The sequence below is a fragment of the Candoia aspera genome, chromosome 2 (assembly GCF_035149785.1).
Source record: "Candoia aspera isolate rCanAsp1 chromosome 2, rCanAsp1.hap2, whole genome shotgun sequence".
Taxonomy (NCBI): domain Eukaryota; kingdom Metazoa; phylum Chordata; class Lepidosauria; order Squamata; family Boidae; genus Candoia; species Candoia aspera.
The window spans coordinates 114075120-114094095 of record NC_086154.1 but is presented as its reverse complement, the minus strand read 5'-3'; the positions used below and the strand labels follow the sequence as shown (position 1 = coordinate 114094095).

Genomic DNA, 18976 nt, shown 5'->3' with positions numbered 1-18976 from the left:
TTAGGTATGATAGAAACAAGCTGACCTTAAAGGATATCCACAACTGCCAGTATGTTGCCTGCATGAACCCAACAGCTGGATCATTCACTATTGATTCCAGGCTCCAGGTACCTAATAGAGGGAGACATGGTACTTTGGAGATTTCTGTCAGAGATAAGAAACTCTCCCTTACATCACAGTGGTTGGTTTTTTAGATTTTGACTGCTCCTAACTGTAAGTAGAAAAAGTGGGAGGTCCAAGTTTAGAGATTATTTTTGTTAAGAGGACTGCTTCAGCATTGCAAGTTCCTGTAAATTGTTTTTGTTTTAGAGACATTTCTGTGTATTTGCGGTGAGTTTCCCAGGTCAGGAAGCCCTAATGTCCATCTACAGTACTATCTTAGGTCAGCACTTGGCCCTTCGGAATGTCTCGATGGTCATCCAGAAGATTACTTCCCAGCTTGTTTCTGCAGCTCTGGGTAAGTGCTGCAAAAAGCAGCATGAACTAAAGCAGGCTTTTCTGTTAATGTTCTACCTCTCTGCATCTTATCATATTTGCAACCTACAAGATGTTGAAGATGTTCAGATTCAGGTCTCTTTCTGCAAAGAATGTTTGTGAAATGGGACATCCCAACATTTGGCCTAAAATGTATCTTTGCTTGGGAAAAAATTTACAGCTAGCTGAATCATTGTGATGAAATTTTGCCTGGCATTATTGTCATAGGCACTTCCTGCCTTGGGTGCTACCATATCATTATAATTTTTCTTTGGAACTGCCTTTTTATTTTTTAATTGAGATTTTTTGGAGTTCCACATAGAACTGTCAGTTTCTTCTAGTTAGGTGTATGTGTAAGCATTATGTATCCCCCAACCCCAGTTCTAATTAGATAACCTCTGCTGTAGCTCTTCAAACCCGGTTTCTATTACAGTTTAAAATGAAATGCGATTGAAGTAAAAGAATTGTAGAATTGTCAAGGCTTTTGAGAGGTCCTGCGCATTTAATTAAACAATTTGCAGATCAACTCATTTTGTGGATCCTGACTGAGGAATTAATAATGAATAGCCTGTTTCTTATCTGAAGCAGCTCCATGCTTTCTTTTTTGATGTATGGTATGTTTCTCCATAACAGGTTTACATCAGAAAATTTCATCAACATTTCTTCCTACAGCCATAAAATTTCATTACGTTTTCAATCTCCGGGACCTCTCAAATATATTCCAGGTACAATATCATTTTCATATTATTTTAGTATGTGTGAATTTCTCTTTCCCAATCCTGGAATAAAAATGATTCAGTCACCACATAGATCACTGGTTTGTGAACTATTTCCTTGAAGCCACTTTAAAATAAATGCCAGAAGTTGGGAACTCAATTTCCTTGAGATGTTCAGGGCTTTAGATTCCACCAGCCACAGCCAGCATGCCCAATATGTAGTAAGAGATGGTACAGTTTGTGGGCATGAGGAGGAACCAAGTGTTACCCCTCATGTATGTCTTTTGACACAGCCAGTTTAACCAAATAAGTTGTTTAACTAGACATGGAGACAACAACTCCTGCCAAGCATCAACATAGTAGGGGCAGTACAGTATAACTTGATCCATGAAAGGCTGGTAGATATTATGACATCATCTAGGACATTCTGTCCTAAGTCCAATATCAATGTATAAAAGCCATGGTAAACAGAAAACCATTTTGAGTTCATTTTGGATAGCTGAAGTTTTTGCCTTTTATAATCATCTGAATATAATATCTTTCTTAATAATGCAAATCTCATTTACTTCCTCAGTGATGTCCTTGCACATAAATGTATATGCAAATAACCTGAGAAAACACCATCTTCTCTCCCAATTCTTAAAACATTTTTCTGCAAGCACCTTCACTAGTGTTTGGTTGTTTGCATATAAATTTTTGCATATAAGTATTTGAACTGATAAATATATATTTTCCTAAGATAGATTTACATAGATAAAATCATGTTTCCTGTATCTGGACTATCTATGCAGCAGCATCATTAATAACTCTTCTTTCACTTTACAGAGGTCTGCGTATCTAAGAATCAAACAAGGAATGATTTATTTTTATGGCCCTTCCTGATCTGAGTTCCACTGATACCGGAACACAAATACAAGGGCCAAAATTAGCTTAAGGGATGTAGTACAGTATGCTATCAAATTAGCTGTTAGGTCAACTCCCCCTACACCCCCACACCCCACTGCTGAATCCTTTTTGTTTCAATTGTCCTTTGACCAATTGCTTTTTCTTGAGATTTTCTGTATTTGATTCACTAATATTCTCAATCAAGTTAAATAGTGCTGACAATGCTTTTTTTCTGTCTTGGGGTGTTTATTATTATTTATTATTTCATTTTTATCCTGCCTTTATTATTTTTATAAATAACTCAAGGCGGTGAACATGCCTAAAACTCCTTCCTCCTCCTATTTTCCCCACAACAACAACCCTGAGAGATGGGTTGGGCTGAGAGAGACTGGCCCAAGGTCACCTAGCTGGCTTTCATGCCTAAGGCGGGACTAGAACTCACAGACTCCTGGTTTCTAGCCCAGTACCTTAATCACTGGACCAAGCTGGCTGTTATTCCCTTTTCTTTCATTTCCTTTCCCGGATCTCTCTAATGAGAAGCAGGTAAAAGGATTAGACATAATTTCAGAAAATTAGCTTGTGGGGATGAAAGGGTGGCAAAGACCACTGTGGGGATAACAAAAGTATTGTTTTTTATATTATTTATTTATTTATATACAATGATTCTGTGATTAAAACTTAGAGGAGCAAATGGAATAACAGGAGAAGTGTTAGGGGAACATCTGCCCACTCAGGGCCTGCTCTAGACATTTTGGTGCCCTAGGCAAATAGGTGATAGAAATTTGAATAATAAATAAATAAATAGATAAATTAAATATTCTGCCACCCCCTATGGTTTGGCTCATCTTCTGATCTTGTTAGGAATTTCAAAAAGGCACCTTCTTTTTTCTTTTTTTCTTCAAGTTTTTGAGCTTTATGATTTTCAGCCCTGGACATTTTGTTTTCTTTTCTTGGACATTTTCACCATATTCACACTGTGAGATTAACCCTTGAGCAGGTGCACTGGCTCACAGAGTGTGCTGTTACTGCTTTTTGCTTTCTTGTTCTGTTTTTTGGAAGTCTTTTCAATTTTGGTGCTCCCTAAAATGTGGTGCCGCTAGGCTGGTGCCTACTCAGATTTAGCCTAGAGCCGGCCCTGTGCCCACTATCCCACACTATCCTTTGGAGTTATCCCTGAAATTTATTTTCCTTGACCTATAGTCCTTTCAGTTTGGAAAAGAGGTTTCAGATTCATCTTTCCATTAATTGATCATTGTAGGAATTGGCCAAGATGCTAGCAAGCAGTGTTAGGAATAATTGTTCATTTGGCAGTTCTATTTCCTGTCACTTATTTGACTCTGAGTTCAGTCTAATGAAATTTCAAATGGCCAGTGGGCTTCAGTCAGTTTTGTTATTTCTAGGGCTGCAAGATTTGGGGCACAACAGCCCATAGAAAAGAGGGGAAGACTTCAATCCCTCTTCTATAATATCCAGTGTATCTTTCAGCTTCTTCAAGCTAAGGGTTCAAGTACTGGGTTGCAAAGATCCAGGCAGCCACTAGTTCAGTTGCAAAGAGCTTGAGTTTTCTCTACAGGTAGTCCACAATGAACAACGGTAATTGGGACTGGAATTTCTGTCACTAAGCGATGTGGTTGTGAAGCATAATGCCACTTGACTGTATCACTTAGTGACAGCAATCCTGGCACTCCCCATTGCTGTTGTTAAGCGAGGATTGCAGGTGGTTAAGCAAGTCCCAAGTGGCTTGCAAGCAGGCCAGCAGGCAGGTAAGGTGCAGCATTTGGCGTGAGTGCAGTGGGGCCAGGGGAGGCTGCTGCTGGGCGCAGGGGAGTGCAAGAGACTTACCAGAGCAGCTTGTGCTCTTCCCTGCCAGCTTCCCCCTTGACTTTGCTTGTGGGAAGCCAGCAGGGAAGGTCACAAATGGCAATCACGTGACTGCGGGATGCTGCAACCATTGTAAGTGCGAACCAGTTGCCAAGTACCCAGATCACATTCACCTGACAGTGGGGTTGCTGGGATGGCCAGAACTTCAAGGACTGGTTGTAAGTCTCCTTTTTCAGCACTGTCGTAACTTTGAACAGTCGCTGAACAAATGGTCAGTAAGTGAGGACTACCTGTATCTGTTTAGATAAAAAGTGGTAGTCCAGTTTTGCAGCTCAGGCCTATTTATTGCTACACACCTAAAAGAAGATCAACTTCCAATGGTGACAAAGAAGATTATGTCAGTGGAATCTCCTTTATAAGATATTGCTGAAACATTAGAGTAGAGCAGAGATGCACACACTGTGGCACCAAGGCCACATGCCACTTCCTGAAAGCATTAAATGTGACTACAGAACAATCATATTAACTCTATGTACTTAAATTTAATTAGCTATCAATGAAATGAAATCAAATGTAGCCTTTGGCCTGAAATCACCCACTATTTTAGTAAGTGTGGCTCCAGGCCTCAGCCTAGGAAGAGTTGACACTCCTGTTCTGGATTATAGGTTTGACTTTATTCCGTCTTTCTTCCCTCCAAAATGGGGATTAGGCAGGCTATACTGAAATAGTGACTTATTGGAAGGGTGTGTAGCTTGGAAGCATCATATATATTAAAAGGTCAACCACAATCCGTGGGAGAGTTTTTCTGAAAACGTATATATAATGATAGAGCATTTTTCACTGACACTCATGTGGAGGTGGTAACAAAGAGATCAGAAATTAGGGATCTTTTTGAGATAATTGGAAATAGACTATGAAAGTATTTTGTCAAGTATCAGTTCTGATGCATCCTTGTCCTTTACAGGAATAGGAGTGGGATCCCATCTCTCTATGTACACCTACATACGTATATGTACCCAGTAGTGGGGCGGAGGGGGGAGAGAGAGACAGAGTGATTCATACTCAGAATACGATTCATCCATTTCCTATTTTTTCCTTAGCATCTTTACAGTGCTTATTATCCTGCTTCCAAGGTTCACTGTGTCAACCTCAGCCTGATCATTTTATGTCAGAGCAACCACAACCCCTCATCTCTAAGACCTTGAAAAATGTCAGAGAGAAATCTCATCCAGGAGAGGCATCCACAGTCTCAGTAACAATGCTTGATTCCTTCTCTTGTCAAACAATGCATAGATTTGAAGTCTGCAGATGTCTCCTTTATTCCAGCTTAGCTCATTTAGGTATAGAACTTCAAAGGTCATGGAGGCAGTGCATCCTGCTCCCAGCTTCCCTCTGGTCTCTCTGCATCTGGGAGATCTTTTCTATAGCGCCCTCTGAGAACATTGGACACTAACCACCACATGAAAAAAAAAGGGTAACATAATTGAGGCCTTGGAAAGAAGAGAAATGAAATATTGGTGTAGTGGATGGGCTGCATTAAAGATGCTCTCAGAAAACATTGACAGAGTGACATATCCAGCAGACAGCAGCCCTGCCTCCACGACAGGCAGCTAGTCCTGATGCTTTGGTCTCTCTCTGCCAGGGACTACTGTTCTCCACTCACGAGTGCCTCAAAATACCATCTGATCTGGTCCGGCTGTGGCTGCATGAAGCCGAGAGGGTTTACTATGATAAACTTGTGGAAGACAAAGACCAAGAGACCTATATCCGGGTCATGACGGCAAATTGCAAGAAATTTTTTGAGGTGAGGGAGCTGTTGCTGCTGCTGCTTTCCCCCCTCCCTTCTCCTCCTCCAGTTGAGATTCCTGGTGAGATTCAAAAGTGCCTTTGGACTCAGCCAAATGTACTTTTCCATTATTAGTTGTTAAAGCTAATGAATCCCATATAGGAATATACACCATATAGGATTATACAGGTTTACAGAGGTTTCATTAAAGTAGGGAATCTGAAATGTTACATCTAGGTAGAGCAAAGAGCCCAGTTCTCATGTGCTAACTTTCTACTCTTTTTCTTTAAGTTCTCTTGTGCCAAAATGCCCATCCAGACTTTTTCCTGCAGGCCAGCCATAGAGAACTAATCCCAAAGTTTGTCTCTGTTGGTTCAAATAAATCCAAGATTAGAAAGCAGCTGATAAGCGGATAAAATGTAGCTGTGGCTTATGTTTGTTTTTTGCAGGATCTGGGTGAAAATATTATCTTTGCAAAGCCCAACATTTTTTGCCACTTTGCTCAGGGCATTGGAGACCCAAAGTATTTGCCTGTTTCCAAGGTACAGAGTTTGAATAAGCTGCTGGTGGAAGCCTTGGATAGCTACAATGAGGTCAATGCTGTGATGAATTTGGTAAGTGAAACTGGAGCTGAGCCAAACAGAAAATGCTGCTGCTGAGGATATGGAGCAAGGATAAACTAACTGGTGCCTGAACTACAATTCCCATAACACAGTCTTTAACTATGGTGGCTTTGAGGTATAGCAGTTCTAGTCCCAAAGTTAAACATTTGTAGAAGACCAAGTTGTTTCTTTCTAGTAAAGGCACTATTTTTTTTATTTAACCTGGTCCTCCCTATAGGATCCATTTCCTGCTTGTTCTAGCTGGGACAAGCTATTGCATCCCACTGTCATGTTCACTGTTTCAATGTGCCTGGTACATCGTAACACTTCACATGTCATTTGCTAACCACGTATTTGATTTGTAACACTTCATGTGCCAGTTATTTGATTTGTAACACTTCACATGTCAGTTGTTAATTGCGTGGTTGATTTGCAGGAAAGGGAGGCTGCCTTAGCCCGGACTGTTATCTCTTGGTTGAGGGAATGGAATGTGTTTGGGTTTTCTCAAATGCTCAAGGTTGCTTTCCCAGGACTGGTGAAGACAGTTACTGGACCTGGGAGGGGGGGCGGTTAGAACGGCTGGGTGGGGGGAGGTCTTACGTTTTGAGCTGAGGGTTCTTAATTTGTATTTGGCGCGCTTTTGCTCATTCTCAGCTTCCTCTGTACTTGCATACTAATCCTTCAATAAACCAGATTTCCTAGAGCCCACTTGTGAGTCTGGCTTTGTTAGGTTAGGCAACCATTACACCCACTCAGATAACACAGCAACCCCCAAACCACAGAAAGATGCTTGTAGTCATAGCATTCACCAGTGGTAGAAAGAACCACGCACCAATTAGTGCTAAGTGCCATAGGCTGACATCATGCCACCCAAATGCCCTTATGCCCAAACCAATAGAGTTTTCTTTCTGTTTTTACTGTTTACTTCTTACTCTTGTTTCCCCCCTTAATCTTATAGTTAGTAAATTCTGAAGCAAGTTTGAATAATTCTGTAATTTTACAGACATTGCTAACTTTCTTGGGCTCCACATCTTTAAAAAATGGAATAAGAAAAAAAATAATCATGACTCCTTGGAATCCTGCCAAACATCCAGAATTATACAAGGTTCAGGGTAATAGGAATGAAATTAGGATTTGGAGTTGGTGAATAATTAATAGGCAGAGCAGTAAATTAGATGATGGAAATTGGAGGATGGGTCAGTGGCCAGGATAAAAATGTCATGGGCTGTTTTCATTCCCAAAACCCAGGAGCATCAATTAGGATAGGATCCAGCTTAGGATGAGGATCAGCCATGAGTAAATTTTCTGTGGCAGATGCTGCAATTAAGGTTTTGGACAAAAACAAAGACTACTATTGGCTGGGCGGTGAAACGAAGTGGGTGTTGCTGGGCAGATCCATGATGTTCTATTTTTTCTTGTTGGGGGTGTGGAGTCGGGGGTGTTAAATACGTTGCCCTATTTTGCTTTGTTCACCATTTAAAATGCCACTGACTTTCAACAATTGTGGTTGGAGAGGACTCTGGGGGCCACCCCAAGGGGGGCTATCTGCAGCCCTGGGCCTCAGGTTTGCCTGCTTGCCCCTCTTATAAAGATGTGGAATCTCATTCTATTGTTCTGGTCTGCTCCATGTTGTCTTCCTTGTTCACTGCAGGTCCTGTTTGAAGACGCCGTGTCCCATGTCTGCAGGATCAATCGCATCTTAGAGTCTCCCAGAGGCAATGCTCTGTTAGTGGGGGTTGGAGGCAGTGGCAAGCAGAGCCTGTCTCGACTGGCTGCCTATATTAGCTCCCTGGATGTCTTTCAGATCACTCTGAAGAAGGGCTATGGCATTCCGGACCTCAAGGTGAGGACAATTAATCCAGGCATATCTTGGCAAATTTCAAAAATCATAGGAAAAGGCCAAAAACTGAAGATAAATGCTAGGCACAGCTATCTGGCAAATTATTCATCATAACCCAAACCAGCATTTCTGAGTACATCATTATCAGCATGCTGTGATGCCATGTATCATAGGCATACTTCCAGAAATAGGAACTTGAGACCTTTCTACCTAAGATGGACAGGAAGCTAAGGGAGAAGCTCAGGATTATAAAACAGGAGGCGTCAAAGAATATAAAAGAGGGGTTAATTCCATTCAGGTTGTTGAGAAGATTGAGATCAAGCCTTCAGAGTTGTGGTTTTAGACTAGGGGTGGGTAGCCTTTTTATGGCAGGGAGCATGGCAGTGACATGGCGATATCACCAAAGGAGTAGATCCAAAATGATTCTTTTCTTTTCTTTTTTAAAGAGGGGTGGGAATTGATGTGTTCAGTCCAGAAGAACCTTAATATCAATTTATGTTGTGGGATTTCCCATCCGGTCACCCCCAGATGTCTTGCCAGATGTCCCCATTTTGCTGCCAAATGGTATCAGCACAGAGGACTGTGATTGGGACTGCAAAAAAGTGTTAGGGGATTGTATGAGGTATGAACAGTGCAGCCTATACGTCCCTGCTGTAAACCAGAAACTGGTGGTATGTGATAGGAGGTTATTTTTGTATACATCATGCCTACTGATTGTAAACCTTCCTATTCCACAATGGATTCTGCAATGGGTTTGTGGAATTAAGGCATTTCTGCACCTTTTATGCTTTCCTAACTTGTTTGGCTTTTGGCTTTGACTGTTGTATTTTGGTCCTGATCAGTGCTCAGAGACAATCTTCCAAAATAGCCTGACTTAACCTGGTGCCTTCCAGACATCTTGGGAATAAAACTTTCAAACTTTCCAGTCAGAATTTTCTTTTCCCTGCTGGGAGTTCTGGGAGATGTACTCTCACATTTTTAGAGCCCTGGGTCAGGGAAGGCTGCATTGTGCCAGCCTGCTTGGGAAGTGTAAGGGTGGCACCTAGGGAACATCAGGGAATATGCTGGTTGCTTTCACATAAATTCATTGGCAGAGACAACTCTGGGTAAGGTTGATTCTGAATCAAAGTCAGAAACATTCACATATTCAGTGATTCTAGTTCACAGATATGACAATGATTTTGGAAATGAAATGTTGTCCTAAATGTCATCTAACCAGTTTTCATAGTAAAGTTTTCTACATCAAATTCAGGATTTTTTAAGTAGTTCAACCCTAGAAAGAGGTAGAAGGGATGCTCAACTGACAAGTATCTGTTCTGTGATTCAGGCTGATCTGGCTTCCCAGTACATCAAAGCTGCTGTGAAGAATACCCCTACCGTTTTTCTTATGACAGACTCACAGGTTGCTGAAGAACAGTTTTTGGTTTTGATCAATGACCTCTTGGCATCTGGTGAGATCCCAGCGCTATTTCAGGATGATGAACTGGAAAATATTATTGGCTCCATGAGGCCTCAGGTAAAATCTATGGGCTTGCAGGACACTCGTGAAAACTGCTGGAAATTCTTCATTGACAAGGTCCGAAAACAACTAAAGGTAAGATCCTGGACTAGGAAGACCTAGGTTCAAATCCCTTTCAGCCATGAAGTTACTGAATTATTTTGGGCTAACCAGTTACTGGGTTCACACACTGGCTTACACTATTAGATGATTTGTTGGTTCGTGCTAAGCATTATGAAGTGAAGACGCTGGGGTTTGTAAATTATGGTTTATGGGCAAATGAGTGAACACTGCCACCATTCAGAGCCTAACCTACCTTACAGGATTTTTGTGAAGATTAAATTGGAAGATGGAACTGTGCACTCTACCATGTGCCTTAGAGGAAAAGTTGAATATGTGTATAATTATTAATAACTAGATTAATATCCTTTATTACTGCATGCGTGAGGGAAGGAGAGGACATTTAATCTTTTTTTAGGGAGTGGGGATAGTTGATGCAAAGAAATATTAACTTCTGGTTTTATGCCATGTGGCAAGGTGATAGGATATGAACCCGCTTCAGCCAACACCTGGATGTTGTATAAACGAAGGCAGGAATATCTACAGTATTCACTTTAAACAGGGGAGTAGTTTTCAAGTGTAGATTTGATACACAGAGATTTACAGGGACTCCCCAATAACATTTGAGAAGCAAAAGCTCTTGAATAATTAATAGTTATGATTATGCATATTGATGGTCTTCACTCCCTCCCCAGGTAATCCTATGTTTCTCTCCTGTGGGATCTACTCTTCGTGTGAGGGCCAGAAAGTTCCCTGCTGTAGTGAACTGCACAGCTATTGACTGGTTTCATGAATGGCCTGAAGATGCCTTGGTGTCTGTCAGTGCAAGATTCCTAGAGGAGATTGAAGGAATTGAGGTATGTATCTGTTGGAATTATCGGGGGTTAACCCAGCATTGCCCCATAAGCATAAGAGGGTCTTTCTAGTAAACACATCTCTATTGTGCTTGTGGGATGTCACATCGGTCACCTGATTTCCACTTCCTCCTCCTTATTGGGTTTAGGGATTAACAATCTCCATTACCTCTTGGGCACACCTGCAAGCAGGAGGTGCTGCAGAATGCAGCTCTCGTCCTCTCATCTCGCTTGCATGCAGACTTTCTATTTCCATAGAAAGTGTCTACAAAGAACCAGTGATGAATAAATGCTTTCTGCTATGAAGCTACTTGTATCCAGATCTACTGAATAAATGTAAGCTACCTTTTTTTCTTTTCTTCAGCTACCTACTGTGTGAAGACTGAATTATTTTCTGAACGTAATTAAGCTTAATGTGCAAGTTTTGGTTCACGCTTCTACTTTGCAAGATTGTTGTTAGCTGCTTGGAGTTATTTTATTAACCTTTAAAAACTCCATCAGTATCCATCTCTGGGCTTTGAATAGAACCATTTTTGTCCATGTTCCATCGTTTTGATTTTTCCGCCTAGATGCTTTTATTCTTAAATGTGTTTCAGATGGCCATTCTCTCTGTCTCTTCAGACCACGGTGAGCAACCCATGCTCCCTTCCCAAACCTTAATTACAATCTAAGTTTTGTCACTACATTGTCAATGTTAATATGACAGAAATTGAAAATCCTTTCTGTCCCAGCGCCTCTTACTTCTTGTTCTGGTTCCACCCAGTTTTGAGGTACAGTCTTGATGTGATAAAGACCAAGTGTGGCCCTCAGCCCAAAAAGGGGTTTAGTTTCAGTAGATGGCAGCACCTGCTCAAAGCGGTCTGGATTTGGAAATTAAGCAGGGTCAGATCACTAGGAAAGATCAGTGTGTATCTCATGACCAACCATTTTTTTTCCAGTAATTTATAGAAGGGTTGACCAAAAAATGCATGTCAGATTGATTGATTAATTAATTATATACCACCAAGTTTGTGTAAATTCTTAGCGACCACCTAGATAGATTTTCTCCATGATGATCTGTCCCCAACCTGGTTGTTCAGGTCTTCCAATGGTGCACCCATTGCCACTGTAACTGAGTCCATCCACCTTGGTGCTGGTCATCCTCTTCTTCTCCTTCCTTCCACCTTTCCCAGCATTAGAGCCTTTTCCAGAGAGCTGAGTCTTCACATATTGTGTCCAAAGTAGGATAATTAGAGCCTGGTCATTTGTGTCTCAAGTGAGAACTCTGGGTTGATTTGTTCAATGATCCATTTGTTTATTTTCTTGGCTGTCTATGGTATTCTCAGGAGTCTTCTCAAACAGCAGCATGTCAGACTGAAGACCATTATTCTGCTCATAGTCTGTCTCTCTGTTTCAGATAATCATTTAAAATATAAAGCAGTGCGTCAGGGCCATCCTTTGCCCTTCCCAAATGTTATTAGAGCATTTCTCCACAGGTACTTAACCACATCACAAACATATACCATAGGGCATCTTTTGTGTCCCCATGGTGAAGCCTTTTAACTTCTAGCCAGTAAGGTCTACATATCCTGCCTTTTTGATAGACACAGCATATAATGATAAAAATATGTTAAATAAATATGGAATATGTATTTATTGCATGCAAACTGTTTTCATAAATGCAACATGTACATTAGAATCTAATTCTAAATATGTTTACTTAGAAATAAAGCCTATAGAGCTTAAGAGGCTTATTCTCTTGCAAATGTTAATAGAATTGCCCAAAGGACAGGAAATCTTGGAAACAGATTTGATGAAGACAAGGAAAATCTTTAGCTTTAATAAGAAAAAATGATATTGTTTGCCTAGTTACCAATTGTCCAACCTTGGAAAGAATTGTGACTGCCTCTCTACTTGCTGTTGCAGGATTTTGGTGCCAAGATGGATGTTTTCTACATAAGCAGTTATATATTCCACGACTCTTTCTGTCATTATGTCTCTCTTTTATGTTATAGTCTCTGCTTCACATAGTGTTGGTTGAAAATACCACTTTATAGATTTTGGCCTGGAGCTTTTGTTTCCTGGAAAGAGCATGATACATTTATTTATTTTCCTTCTGACGTATATTCCAGATTTTTTAAAAACTGCAGTATAAGCCCAATGTAATTTTACTTGTGTACATCATTAACATCAGTGTTCTCCTGGGACTTGTCAAAAATTCTAATATTGACCAGAGCCTTTATGTCTGTGTTCCTTTGCTGTACATGCTTTCTCTTCCTAAGTACATTTAGTATTAATAGATTCTGTTTCTTATACCACAGTGTTTATATCAGATTCTTAGAGAAAGGAATGTGGAGCATGCAAAACCTCAAGTCCGCAGAATAACATTGATTTTTCGACTGTGTGCAACAGTTGAATTTGAAGCTAACATTTCCAAAACTTAATCAGGTGTAAAACATGCACTTTCTGAGTTGCCTGTTTCTGACACAGCACCTCCCAGGAAGTGCAGTTTTAATGTTACCAGGTTCACTGACATTAGGCAGAGATAGGAACCAAAATAAATGGGAGTTTTTTTATTTAAACTTGGACAAAGGATTGCCTTTGCTCCACCCCCAGTATGCTCATTGTATACAATCTGAACTGATTCAGGTGAGTTAACTGTTGGTTTGTTCCTGTATTTTATTCTTTCCTCTGAAGTGACCAAAAGAGTTTAGAAGAGGGAGCAAGAGAGTAGTAAATTGGTGAAGGTGTTGAATTAGGACAAATGAGGCTCAGGTTCAAGCTGATTTTCTGACATGGAATCTCCCTGGGAGAGAGCCCCCCTCTCACAGCATTGTGGTTGTGGAGAAAAATGGAGGATAAAGGAAAGGTGAAATATAAATATTGAAACGGTAAAATTGATCAAGTGAAGCTGCTTCACATTAACAAATGCAGAACTTCAGAATGGTTGGAAAAGCTCTTTGACTGAGTCAACCAACTTCATTCAAATTATTTCCCATTAGTCCCTGTTTGGCCTCCAGTTTGTCTCTTTAGGCAAATGTAGCTTTATCAAGTAGCAGTTGGGCCTGGGACTTGTTCAAGATGGAAGTTCGCATAATTGCCTGTATGGAAATGTGTGGATTTTGTTACAGCTAATGAAAAATTTAAAATGATATAATAAAGTCTTAATTTAATTAAGATAATGATAAGTAAATAACTTCTAAATTACAAAAAGAAAAGTGGGGAGGGAAAAAGGGAGAACAAAGTTGCTGTTGTACAGATTGGCCTCATGTTTTCTGGTCCTTCTTGCAGCCTGGGGTTAAAAACTCCATCACCCTGTTTATGTCGTATGTCCATACAACGGTCAATGAAATGTCCAAGATCTACCTGGCCACTGAAAGGCGTTATAACTATACCACCCCAAAGACCTTCCTGGAACAGATCAAACTTTACCAGAACCTCCTAGCTAAAAAAAGAAAGGAACTGATTGCTAAAATTGAGAGGCTGGAGAATGGCTTAATGAAACTCCAAAGTACGGCTTCACAGGTTTGTGGGCAAATGGAATGTTCTTGGTTGCAGCAATTGTCAGATCTCAACATGGGGCCCCTATTGGCTGCCTACGGAGGATTATCATGTAGTGACTGGTTATTTCAGTTCAGGTTTAACAAGATCTATCAGAAAAGTGTCTTGGCTGCTCTATTTTAGTCTCAGAGGATTTGTGAGTGATGCAAATATTCTGTTTTGATTAGTCTTGAAATTCCAATCTGAGGTAAGAGACTGTACGGGGGAATATTTTTCTTTTTTCCAAGGTGATGCTAAGTTCTCCAATAATATGCTAAAATTAATTATTTGCATGTAACTGAAAGCTTTTCCAGATGAGCAACCACATTCAGCCACCACCTTTAATCTACTGCCTAATGTTCCCAGAAAATTATATGCTGCCTGGAGCTGAGTAATTTCCACCCTACCCCTCTGTTCTTTTTAAATAGCCAAACTCAGTTAAGGAGGTAGGGAGCCCAAATATCATAGCTGAAGAATGGAGATAGAGAAAGGCTGCTTAATGTTTTCTCCTGATGAGAGGGAGGGGGGAAGTGTTCAAAATCCCCCTCTAAAAGCTGCTGCAATGGAGGGAGTCTTCACTGTTTTCTTGCATCTTATGGGGGGAGGGGGGAGGGGGGAGGGGGCGGCCAAAAGACTACTGTAGAGGAGAAAAGACGCTTCCATACAAGGATTCTCCACTACTGTAGTTTGAAAGCAATTTCAGTTCTATGCAGTCTCCTGATATTAACAGCGTTGGAGAGTTGGACTAATTTACTTCCAGCTTATCAACATGTAATTGAGACAGTGGCAAATCTTGTTTTGCTTTTGCTTTCCTTTGTTTTCTGAGATGCTGTGGCTCTATTTCCTCTTTAGAGGGAACCCTTGCCTCACCCCTGCTGGTTCCTGAATTTAGGTCCTGTAAGAGGAATGCTGCCTTGATGGCGTTGCACTGCTGAGTGCAAAACTGACTGCAAAACCCCGCAAAACTAATAAGGATTGGTCTGCTGGATGAGCAGCCTTCAAAGGGCCAGGTTCCTGAGGGTTGCTTTTTTTCATTTTCTTTCTTTCCATTTTGTATGGAATAGAGTTAAAGAGATTTTACTGCTGCTGGGCTTGCTTGTTTTAGGCATTTCATATTGCCAGATGTGAAGATAGTCACACATGCTCTTCAGATTGCTTTTGAGGAATTGCATGGAAATGGTGGGATTATGGAATTGTCCTTATTGCCTGAGCTGGTTTCAGCTCCAAAGAAAAGTGGAAGAGGAAAAAAAAGGCTATATGCAATATGCCATTTAAGAGTGTCCTGTCTCTGGGTTTTTTTTGTTTTATTAAAACCACTCATGAGTTCACTTTGGCTGTTGAAAAGCAGCATTTTCCTCTTGCAACTCTTTCTGAACTTAACCTGTCTCCTAGAAGATGTTACTAATTGCAGAGAAGGCAAGAACTGTAAGTCAGCCATGCAGGAACACTCAAGCGTTACACTTACCGGATGGTTTTACTTGGTTTGCTTGGAGGAGGTGATAGGTGCTGAGATTTCCTGAATATGTACTAGCACTATTGGGGATAAATATTTTTATATTTTACTAGGATGTATTGGAAGGTATGCTGAGATGTTTCCCACAATTTTTTTGGAAGATGTAAGTTACATTTTTAGGTATGCCAACATCTCACACTCTACTTCATCCTTGTTTACTTCTTTTTCCCCCCTCCCAGTCTGCAGCTTTTATTTTTTATTTTAAGAACAACTATTCTCTGAAATGATCCCATGCAATCGGAAATCACGGAGGAAGCATGATTATGTCAAATTGTACCATCAGTCATTTTTCCTTTGGGATGAAAAATGCTATGACTATAAAATACTAGTAGCAATAATAATAATAATAATTTCCACTTGTGATTGTGTCATAACTCTAAATCCTCAAAAGCAGAAAGCATTGCCTTCATTTGAATTTGGCTTGCTGATGTATACATACATACATACATCACATACCTATCATTAGTTGGATGTATACTGGTGTTGGGAAGCCATCTCAGAGTAAAGGCAATGTCTTTTGCTCTGACTCTAAATGGACAGTTTTAATCCATTTCTGAGGGACTAGAAAAGTAATTGCAAGAGGCCGATGTGTTTCATCAGGAGTAGTCATAAAACACATACATCTTGTTTCAGCTCCATTTTAGAGATTGTTTTCCTGCTGGACTTTGTAGGTTGATGATCTGAAAGCCAAACTTGCTGTTCAGGAGCTGGAGCTTAAGCACAAGAACGAAGACGCTGACAAACTGATTCAGGTGGTGGGAGTTGAAACGGAGAAAGTGAGCAGGGAAAAAGCAATTGCTGATGAAGAGGAGCTCAAAGTGCAAGTCATTAACATGGTAGGGTTTTTTTCTCATTTTGAACTGACAGGTGCTTACACTGTAGAAGAGGAGGAAAGAGAAAGCTGCCAGTTAACCAAAGAATGCCTATGGAGGCCTATGCAAGAACCAAGTCCTTGTCTGAGACACATTTTCTGTCTATAACCCTTGAAGGAACTACATGATAACTTGTTTTGCTTTGTTTTGTTTTAATTCCTGGCATCTTTTTTTCAAACTATGGGAGGACTTTAGTAGTCAGTAGTTTATTACTTCCATTATCACCATCAGTAGTTTCTGATAATGTAAGTCAAGTCAGAGATCCAATTCATAGAAATGTAGGGTTGCAGTGGAATTCAGGTGTCACCACCAGTGGCCACCCAGGATAGCTTTCCCTACTGAGATGAGTTAGACCCTAGCTCCCATAATCTCTAACCACTCACTTGTACGTTAATTATCTGTATAACCAACAATAGTTCTTTAATCTTTTTTTAAAGAATTTTATTGAATTTAAAGCAAAGATAAAAAACTACAAAACAAAAAACTACAGGAAAAAAAAAGAACTAAAAGTGGAAAACACAAGAAAAAAGAATTTTTGAAAATTACATAGAAAGGTGACTTCCGACTTTCAACAGGAAGAATATACAGCAATTTCCATAGTCAATCCCTTATTCTATATCAAACCAAGATCACATTATTTCTAGAAATCCTTCCACTAACAGATATAAAAAATCCCTAATGCAATTGCTCTTTCCCCTTATATAAAGAATATATATATATTTATATAAATTTCTAAATCCACTTCCCACCTCCATAAAACAATATTAATTTAATTATTTCCCTCCCACCACTATTCTATATATTTCTGTCCACTATACTAAAGATCAAGTTATAAAAAGATATAAATTGTCTATTTTTATACTTAATAATACTATATTAAACCTAAAAGACCAAGCGGTTATTATTTAACCTTATGAATACCTTATAAATTTTACAAATCAAACAAAGCTTAGGAAAATCAAATAGATATTAATCCAAATCACTAAAGAGAAATTAAATAATAGCCTCATTATCCATCCAGTTACACATTCTTAATTTTACCCCTCCTCAAAGTATACCAACGCATTTACATATCTCCCTATTACACCCAAGGCATTTTTCTTACAAAAATCAAACAGCCCAGCTGCCCCCCTTAAAATCTCAGACCTCCCAGCAAAAAACATTTCTTTCTCCTAACGATCTCCCAGAAGGCCATAACAATCCCAGATATAATCTGCAACTCTCCATGTGATCTGCAGGATCTGTCGTTTTAACTCCTTCAATACCAAAATGTAGTCTTCCTCTGACATTACTTCAATTTTACTGTCAGTAAAAAAGTCTTCGTCCTTGTCAGAATCTCCATCTTCCTCCATAACTTCTTCAACCAGATGACACAGTTTAGAAATAATCTCTTCCCCAATGTCCCAAATATTCTGCAGAATTGCTTGACGGCACTCTGAGAGAGTCTCTTTAAAAGTCTGCTTAAGCTCACAACGAAACTCTGAAAGAATCTCCTTGAAATCTTCCATTTTCAGGCAGTACATTATGGCACCCTCTAGATACTTGACTCACACAGAGAGGAGTTAATGAGTTAATACAAAGCTCCCAATGAAATTGAAACAGGAAAAAGATCAGAATGAAACTGGCACAAAGTGCCTTAACAAACAATCCCAAAGAAATTGAACAGAAAACTAAAGATTCAAAACAGCAAATCCAACATGTAGGGAAAAAGTTCAATCCTTCAAATTAAAGAAAGAAAGAAAGAAAGAAAGAAAGAAAAATATAGCAACAGGAAGGTAATTCTTTATTTTCAGTCCTTCTTAAACTTTAAATGGGAAAACAAGCCAAAACTTAAAAATTTAAAAATTAAATCCAGAAATAACGATAAGCACTAAGAGAATCTGCTTTTTCTTTCTGTAAGAAGGCTCTCTTAGGTACAAAAACTTAAAAGTAAAATTAGGTGTTTAAGAAGGGGGGTGGTAGGGCTTACTGTCCCTTTAAGGGGCAGCAGCACAGCTCGGAAAAGATGAAGTCCCAACCTCCCGGTGAAGTCTTACCCATCAATTGCACACACTGTCCACGATCTCCTGGTGACAGCTTGCAATCTGGAGGATGAATGGGTCAATTCCAAGCATTTTCCTTAATCCAGAAAAATGCTCTGGGCTACAGGAGAAGCCAGCCTGTGCCTGAAAAAACTGCCACGATGCCAGTTCTGCCTGCAGCGCTCGCGGGCAAAGCTGCTCAGTCCACCATATTCCCACCGGAAGCCCCCACAATAGTTCTTTAATCAGTTGCTATTTGCCCCAAGTTCCACTAACTAGTTTTGCTAATTGGAAGACTCTGTATTGGGAGAAGAGGTCATAATTTTTTAAAGTTAAGATGAGATGCTTTTAAACAAATATGAGAGATTTACATTATTGATGGATTTGCCACAGTGCACCCTGTTACATTAAAAATACTAAAGAATTTAGCCATGAAAGTACACATTGTTCCCTGCAGATCAACTCCTTTCATATGTTCTCTCCAATATGTGTTGAAGCACTGGAAACTGCAATGC

General features: G+C 39.9%; 1 protein-coding gene across 1 annotated transcript in view; it reads left to right on the top strand.

Annotated features, from left to right (window-relative positions):
* Window positions 1–18976, top strand: part of DNAH17 (dynein axonemal heavy chain 17) — a 128146-nt gene that overhangs the window by 61859 nt on the left and 47311 nt on the right. Inside the window, exons 48-57 of the mRNA XM_063293325.1 lie at window positions 5–107; window positions 310–457; window positions 1108–1199; window positions 5539–5700; window positions 6132–6296; window positions 7936–8127; window positions 9452–9718; window positions 10378–10539; window positions 13807–14040; window positions 16240–16404. Coding sequence (XP_063149395.1) covers window positions 5–107; window positions 310–457; window positions 1108–1199; window positions 5539–5700; window positions 6132–6296; window positions 7936–8127; window positions 9452–9718; window positions 10378–10539; window positions 13807–14040; window positions 16240–16404 — 1690 coding nt within the window. The remainder of the gene's footprint in view (window positions 1–4; window positions 108–309; window positions 458–1107; window positions 1200–5538; window positions 5701–6131; window positions 6297–7935; window positions 8128–9451; window positions 9719–10377; window positions 10540–13806; window positions 14041–16239; window positions 16405–18976) is intronic.